Source organism: Vespula pensylvanica, chromosome 2 (assembly GCF_014466175.1).
Source record: "Vespula pensylvanica isolate Volc-1 chromosome 2, ASM1446617v1, whole genome shotgun sequence".
NCBI lineage: Eukaryota > Metazoa > Arthropoda > Insecta > Hymenoptera > Vespidae > Vespula > Vespula pensylvanica.
In genome coordinates this window covers 7,096,094-7,104,367 of record NC_057686.1, presented here as the reverse complement: position 1 = coordinate 7,104,367, position 8,274 = coordinate 7,096,094, and the positions used below count along the sequence as shown (strand labels likewise).

At 27.4% G+C, this 8,274-nt stretch overlaps 1 protein-coding gene and 1 long non-coding RNA gene across 3 annotated transcripts; both read right to left on the bottom strand.

Moving 5' to 3' along the window:
* Window positions 1-2,491: 2,491 nt before the first annotated feature.
* On the bottom strand, window positions 2,492-7,035 carry LOC122638022. Its single transcript, XM_043830628.1, has 6 exons — window positions 6,628-7,035; window positions 4,507-4,621; window positions 4,077-4,267; window positions 3,904-3,972; window positions 3,113-3,219; window positions 2,492-2,811 (listed from the first exon to the last, which is right to left on the bottom strand). The coding sequence occupies exons 1-6, from the start codon at window positions 6,697-6,699 to the stop codon at window positions 2,640-2,642; spliced, it is 726 nt and encodes a 241-aa protein (XP_043686563.1). The 5' UTR covers window positions 6,700-7,035; the 3' UTR covers window positions 2,492-2,639.
* Window positions 7,036-7,087: 52 nt separating this feature from the next.
* LOC122638023 lies at window positions 7,088-7,982 on the bottom strand. Of its 2 annotated transcripts, XR_006329337.1 has the most exons (3): window positions 7,663-7,979; window positions 7,181-7,559; window positions 7,088-7,108 (listed from the first exon to the last, which is right to left on the bottom strand). It is a non-coding gene; the product is annotated as an uncharacterized LOC122638023 (long non-coding RNA). The 2 variants fall into 2 exon arrangements; XR_006329336.1 differs by lacking the exon at window positions 7,088-7,108 and having other exon boundaries at window positions 7,663-7,982.
* Window positions 7,983-8,274: the final 292 nt, after the last annotated feature.

Here is an 8,274-nt window from a genome sequence, read left to right as displayed (position 1 = left end):
TCAAATCAACTTTTCTCATAAATGTCTACTTAATATAAAAAAGAGGTCGTTGCTCTCACTGTTTGATATGCCTCGTATTTATTGTATGTCTTGTTAGAAGATTGATCGTAGTTTACATTCTATGATAATGTTTATCGCGGAATTTTTATGGGCGATAACTGTGTTATAAACAAAATTTACCTGTACAAATAATTTTCAATTTTATCTCGATCGGATTATCTTTGATGGTAGGATTCTTTTCATCCTCTTTTTGGATTTAAGTTGGCCTAGAAATTTTTCTTAGGTATATACATATAGATATATACATATGTATATACATATACACACACACACACACACATTTTTTTTTATTTATATATGCACATATTTTTTTTTATTTATATATACAGATTGATTCAACATAAATGACAATACTTTCAGTATTTGTAACTTCATGAATTACCAATGGATTATAATTATTTCTTTTGTTATTAATTAATGAAAATATTTGTTATTAATAATATATAGAAAAATATATTTTACAACACTTTCAAAATTCGACAGTTATTTTTTATTTCATAATATATGGTGGTAATGAGGATAAATTATTCAAACAATTTTTCAATCTCTCTCTCTATTTCTCTCTCTACAATTATTATAATTCTTTTATCCGATGATAATTTGTTATTGAATATAAATATAAACATTTATATAAACATATATATATATATATATATATATATAGAATATATTCTATTTTAATATTATATCTACGAAGAGTTTTATTTGACGATATTTGTATTATATAATAAATATCTATCGACTACGATTTAAAATCTGTCTTATCATAAATATTAAAAACTTAGGTTTAATTATATATCATTAAATTTTATAAAATCAAATTCAAATAAAATCAATAGAACTAACATTGAAAAAAATTCATTCGAGTATACCAACCCTTTTGTCGTTCATTATATATATATTATATATATTATAATGAAAGATAGAAAGTTCCAAAAAAATATAAAAATTAAAATAGATTTAAAAATGAAATTAAAAAATAAAAAATATATATTCTCGTCCTATTGATAATAAATAACTCGAGTAGTTCCTTCGATATTTCTCTCGTTTGTAATAAACGAAAGGCGTTTGTAGATTTGAATAAATCGAGAAGGGGAGAGAGTTATCAATAATATCGAAAAAATGTAATATCTTCTCGGCACGTGTAAGTTCTTATTTCGTCACCGATAAGTAAAAGAATTCGTGATAAATAAGACAGAATAGATAAATCACGTAGCTACCCCTTAGATTAGATTATTATTATTATTATCATTTTCTTTATTTTTTTTTGTTTTCAAACGAAGAACGAAAATAAAAGCAAAGAAAAATAATGATTACTCTCACGTTAGAAGAAACTCTTGCATTTATTTTCTTTTTCGTACTACTCGAATACTACTTTTACATACTGTATATTTCTCATTCTCACTTTTTCGTAAAAAGCACGTCGCTCAACTCATTTTAATCTTCATTTTTTTCTTCCTCTTCCTTTTCTTCTTATTTTTCTTTTTTCTTTTCTTACCCATAGAGGAGAGAAACTTTCAGTGAGAGGAAAAAAAGAGAAACAAGACAGGACCGACGAGTATTTCAAAGAGTATTTGAACGGTGAAAAATGAAAAGGATATTTCGACGAAAGTGCAGCTTTATTCGCGTCGATGGAGACAAAGTAGGGGGAAAAATGGAGAAGAAATGAGTGATGGAAATAAACGAAATAAAAATGAGAGAAAGAGTTCAAGCGATTTTCGACTAGGATAAAGCCATCAGCAGTTTTATAAAATTTTTCGATATACAAAATGTATATATGTATGTATATATAACTGAAAGAAAGAGAGACAGAGAGAGAGAGAGAGAGAGAGAGAGAGAGAGAGAGAGAGAGAGAGAGAGAGAGAAAGAAAGAGAGAAAAAAAGATAATAGTTCATAACAAAAATAGAAGTTCATTATAGAAAAAAATATTTAAAGACTATTATGAATGTGTATTATTGTGTGCATTTGTTTATTTTAGATTAAAATTCTTCCTTTATACGAAGTCACATGGCATGATATGCAGGTAATTCATAATTTGTTCTTCTTCGTAAACAATCTGTGCTTTATTTTCTTTTATGTCGAATGTACAAGTATAGTCCTTGAAACGAAATCATCACATAACAATGTCTTTAAGCATATTTTTTATCTTTCATTTTTTTCATAAGCAGCATTTATTTAAGTATATTGTAATTAAATATGTATATATATATATATGTATAAAATATATATATAATATATATATATGTATTTATTATAAATATTATATATTATAATAAATAATAAATATATATGTATATAATTTTTATATAAATATATTTTATATATATATATAATAGTATTTTATAATATATTGTTTAAAACTAAGAAAAGTATTCGGATTAATATTTAATATTTGTCAAGAAATAACGAGTAAAATGAATACTCTTTTCGTGTTTTTTATACTTGTCTATCGATTTTATGGCGATTTTGAAGAGAAAATAAATGAAAGAGAGAAATACAGAGAAAAGAAGAAAGAGAGAGAGAGAGAGAGAGAGAGAGAAAGAGAGAGAGAAGCAAAGATATTTCTTCAAAGATATGATCAAGATGAGACGAATTTGACGGTGCAACAGCAGCTCGAAGGAAAACGAAATAATTCCGTTGTTAAATTTTGTTTATCGACTGCGAGGAGTTGACGATAAATATATTTTTGTTCACAACTTGACACATAACCCGTTATATGTTGAACAAATTGACACGGTGCTGAGTTTGTTCTGAAAAACAAATATATTTATATATTTATGTATTATACATATACACTTGCGCATGCACATACGCCATACACGCACACATGCGCGTATATAAGAAGTTTCATACATGAGATTCTTTTGAAGAAGAAAAATTTGTCAAGAAGAAAGAAAAATGAAATAAAATAAAAAAATAAAAAAAAAAAAATAAAAAAGAAAGAAAATGAAGAAATCTTCCTAGATCTTTCCTAGAGAAATATTATATCGAACGATTAGTTATAGATTTTCTATAGATACAAGTTGATACAATAAAAATGAATTAACTTACAGACAAGTTTCGATGCGTACGCCCTGTGCAAAATTTTGTCCCATTTGTGCTATGAATAGCCACTCACCGTTCACCGTTTGCGCCGTTTTAGGATAAATCACTTTTTCCTGTAGATCATAATCGAATCGATCAAAATAGATTTTCTATTAGTATCTTTTCATTAGCATTTAATTTGATCTTTCTATAAAGAGATCTATTAATTGGAGAGATATTCGATCACTGAATAATGTATACGATATTTATTTGATTCAAAATAAAATCGTACGGATAAAGAGAGTAGTTTAAATGAATTAATGAATCGTAAAATGGGAAAGATAAGATGTATATTTTAGAAATATATTTAGAAGTATAGTTACTTAAACGTCATGGGTATTAACAACAATTTGTCGTTTAATTTTATAGATATTATTTTAAACTTTTTGAAGATATCTTTTGTAATATTTAAAAGATTTTTCAAAGTATATTTCAAAGCAATAAGAGTAGAATTTAAAATGAGAATGGTGACAATCATAATTTGTTTTTATCTTCCCTCTACACAAAAAATTATAATAAATTTATCTTAACAATAATTATATAACTTTAAATTATAAAAACTTTATTAGATAAGCATAATGATTGATACAAAATTAATTTGGCAATTAATGCGTTAATAAGTGCGAGAACAAATCATTTATTTAACGATAAAGCAATAAATAAATGTATTTAGCTGATTAACGAATCAAACAACAAAAAAAAAAAGAAATAATCGAACGATTTTTTAAAAGATTTTTTAAAAGAAAATTTTTACTTACAATAGATACACACATCGGTATTTCGTCCCTCGCGTCTATTCTGTCTGATAAGTCTAACTCTTTCGGTATCTGGATAACGAATAATCGATTGAAAGATTTATTAAAATCGAGAGAAAATAAGAGAATGTAGGGATGTTAATATTTTAGATTTTCTTTTTCTATTAATTACTTACGAAATCATTAACAGCAAATTCCATTAAATTCTTATTATTTTCTAATCTATTTTTGACCAATTCGCTAGGATAGTAAGGTGTATCCTCACAATAGGTTTTATTCTTGCATATGTGTGGATCTCCGAGATTTCGTATCTGAGATTTCACGTTATCATAAGGGAAGAATATTTGGTCCTCCGTATTACCCTTTGCTATCGTAAAAAATATATAATGTTGTTTGATATATTGAAATCATATTATTAATTTTTTCTTAGTTTTATTTTTCAAACAGCGAAAGATTTCATTATCAGACAATAATATAAAAATTATAATTCTGCAAATGATTTGATCATACATTCGTTCGGCGATATCGTTATTGTTTGTTAGAGATATAAAAGAAATTAAACCTACAATTGCAAAAGTATTATTTAATGCTTTTGATGATACTTACGTTCAATATTATACATAAATGGTGATTCCTTGTACCAGGAAGGATATGAGGGTCGATCAAGGCCATATTTTTCATAGAAGTTTGGTTGTGAATCGCTATTTGTTTCACCTGCAATCTGCAATTCCGGAACAATTCCTTAGAAATGTTAATTAGCTTTCGTTTTGATTAAAGAGACCGAGAGGAGAGAGAGAGAGAGAGAGAAGTGTAAACAAAAAGATATTCGTAATTTCGTGAAATCATAGAAATGTAGCCGCTTATAAAAGACGTATCTAAATTTGATGATGAAACAAAATTGATCGGAGATCGTAGAATGAAAAATTCAAATAATTTCGATGAACCGGCTAATTGATATCTGCGATTAAAAGAAACGAATCTCTTGTTCTTTTCTTTTTTTTTTCTTTACAACTCAAAGAAATAATCTTGATTTCGATCAATGAATATTATTAATCGTTATTTAAATTTATTGTCAAAAACGTTTTAACTCTTCTTTATTTATTTGAAGAAAATAATCTCACTTTTTATTAATGAATTTTATCTATTATTATTTAAATTTATTATCATCGATGTCAGCCATTCTTGTGGTTTGATATTCCAACGAGACTATCGATATTCTTCTTCGTTACGTTTTAATTTATTATTTATCATGTATATATGTCGTTATACTTGCCATACACTTTACAGTGTAAATTCCATTAAGTCTATAATTACTGTATGGCATCATTTTATATGGAAAATAATCAAATTATATTCATTTGAATGCATGACCGTATGAAATTAAAATTATTTTCTCTCTCTCTCTCTCTCTCTCAAAGAAGAAGAAGAAGAACAAGAACAAGAAGAAGAAAGACTGATTAGAAAATAATGGGAAAAGTAATGAAAATTCTTCTTAATAAAACTTTTATTATCGTTAGGAATAAAAGTTTTGATAATACTTCCGACAGATAAGCGTTAATAAAATCGTTGCTGGTATAAAGATGCTCGCCTATTCGAAATAGATTAACAACCGACTAATTAACCTTATTTAATAATCTTTATCTAAGACCGATCATTTAATCGTGTTTATTCGATCAACGATTTTTCTTATAAAAATATCGTAATGTAAATACAGTTATATTAGTAGAAAATAATAATTCGTTTAAATAGCCCCGTATAACTATATTAAAAAAAAAGAAAATAAAATAAAATTACAATAAAAATAGAAAAGATGAAATCAATAAATATCTTGTATTTCCTTCTCGAATAATATCATCAATGATTCTTTCGTCAGATTTTATTTAAAGATATTCAAACTCGTCAACTTGTTTCTTTCCTCGATTTACCTGTATTACTTCTTTCCACGATAAAATTCCTTGATTTCATTATCACTGAGAATCGATTATTTTTAAGAACGGATAAAGATAAACAGCTTTTAAATCAAGGTTTTTGATATAGAAGATAAACTATAGAAGAACGAGTTGTACATTGTATCAAAGTAAACAAACGTTAAAGTAAATATGCATACATAATGTTTAAAATCGAAGAATCATTTACGATTAAAAAACATAACGTATATGTATATATGCACAGATAAATAATATATTTATAAATAAACACAGATAAAATACGATATGATAAAGAAGATAAGAGAAAGAGGAATCTAATTAAATTCGGATAGTCACTTGTATTTCTTTTGAACTCTATTCGCCTCGTTAGCACCGTTAAGGCGATTTAAATAATCTGATAATAATCATTAATTACGTTAACGATAAGCTTAGAAACAAAGAGTAACGAATATGCGAGTTTTAAAAAATATCTCCAGTACCGATCGATTAATCTTACTTATCTTCTAGCTTCTATTAATAAATGATAAGATTAATGAAAATATTCTTTGATTTTACGTGCGTATTAAAATTATGAATATACTATAGATTTAATATAGAGAGATTATAATATAGTAAATAAATGTTACGTGTCTCGAAATACAATTATGTTCATTAATATTCACGGTAAAAAGAAAAAAAAAAAAAGAAAGAAAAAGAAGAAGAAGAAGAAGAAGAAGAAGAAGAAGATGATGACGAAAAGAACATTTTTACAAAAATGATATTTCATGCGAATGATAATATTTGGGTGAAGTAAACATACCCAGAGTAGGAGAACAGCCTTGATCACGATCTTGAAAGGGTGATAGTCAACATCAAGATGAATCTTCGCCATTTTGATACTCGATTTATTTCTTACTTCGCACTTCCTTTTTCTTTTTTTATCTATCTATCTATCTATCTATCTATCTATCTATCTATCCCTCTCTTTCTCTCTCTCTCTCTCTCTCTCTCTCTCTCTCTCTCTCTCTCTCTCTCTCTCTCTCTCTCTTCCTATTTATCTCTGAACTTCTTTGAAAAGATCCTCAAAAAAAGATACAGACATATAAGAGAGAGTGTTCAAATGGTTGGGGAAAGCCGAAATCACGTAATAAAATATATTATTTTTCCTTTTCCCTGTCCGTTTTAAAAAGACGTAAAGAGAAAAAAAAATTTGTCAAAGGTACGCCTTTTTCTTCTTCTGTTTCTTCCTTCGTTTTCTTTTTTTCTCTTTTTTTTTTTTTTCTTTTTTTCTTTTTTCTACTCTGTAAACGAAAAATTGTAAAACCTCAGGTAGATATGTAATAAAACAAAATTCTTTGGTTGTCACTCCGTACCACTATTTTCGTAGAGGTATAAACGTTGTCTTTGCTTGTCCTTCTGACCGTTCTTTCGTTCTACCTGCTGTCAGCGCCGTTACTGATAGACTCAGCTTTCTTCGTTAGCTTTTCAAGCAACGATAGACGAAATTAACAGCCCCCGACCTCGGTTTATATGTTAAACCGCAAAGATTAAGATACGATTACGATTGCTCAAAAACTCGATGAGTAACTTAAATCGCTTTTATCGTATTCATGCAAATTCTTGAAAATTGCGTATAAAAGAAATATATATATATATTATATTTATATATTTCGTTTTCTTTTTTCTTCAATTTTCAATTTCGTCTAAACTCTCGTTTTCTTGTTCCTTTCCTTCCTGAACCTCCAAACTTCCCTGTTAATTTATTATTATTATTTCTTTTTTTTTTTCTTTTTGTTAAATCGTCGAATAAATTTACCAATGGATCGAAGATCGTTTAAGGCGATATAGTACTCACCTACTTACGACGAGTTTTACAAATCGATCGATCATTCTCCAAATTCGTTGTTGATGTTCTCTATACAGTTACGATGTTCTCGATCAACTTTCAAAATTTATAAGTCTCCTCTTCCCTTTTCGTAGTTTTACGGTTTTACTGATTTACCTAATTTTCGGAAAATCTCGAGAAGTAGTCAACCACATTATACACATACACACACACACACACACGCGCGCGCACGCATACACAAATGCTTATATATGTATATTTCAAGAGTTATTCGCTTCGTAAGCACGTTTTCCGCTTCGCAGAAGATCGAAACGGTCGCTTCAAATTCGACTTACTGATAGCATATATATATATATATATATATATATATATATATATATTCCAATGTATCCTACACTAATTCTCTTCTATGATCGCACGTATATAGTATATAAGTAAACGAGTTTCTATCAAAACGTGTTGTGTTGGAAGACTGTTTAATGATTATCTACGTATGCATGTTTATATTTGTATTTTGTAGTTAAGATGGACCGATTAATTAGAACGAACTGGTTTTACTGATACGAGAAAGATGGGTTTATATAAAGTAAAGGATGATGAAACTCTCACATGAACCGTTCT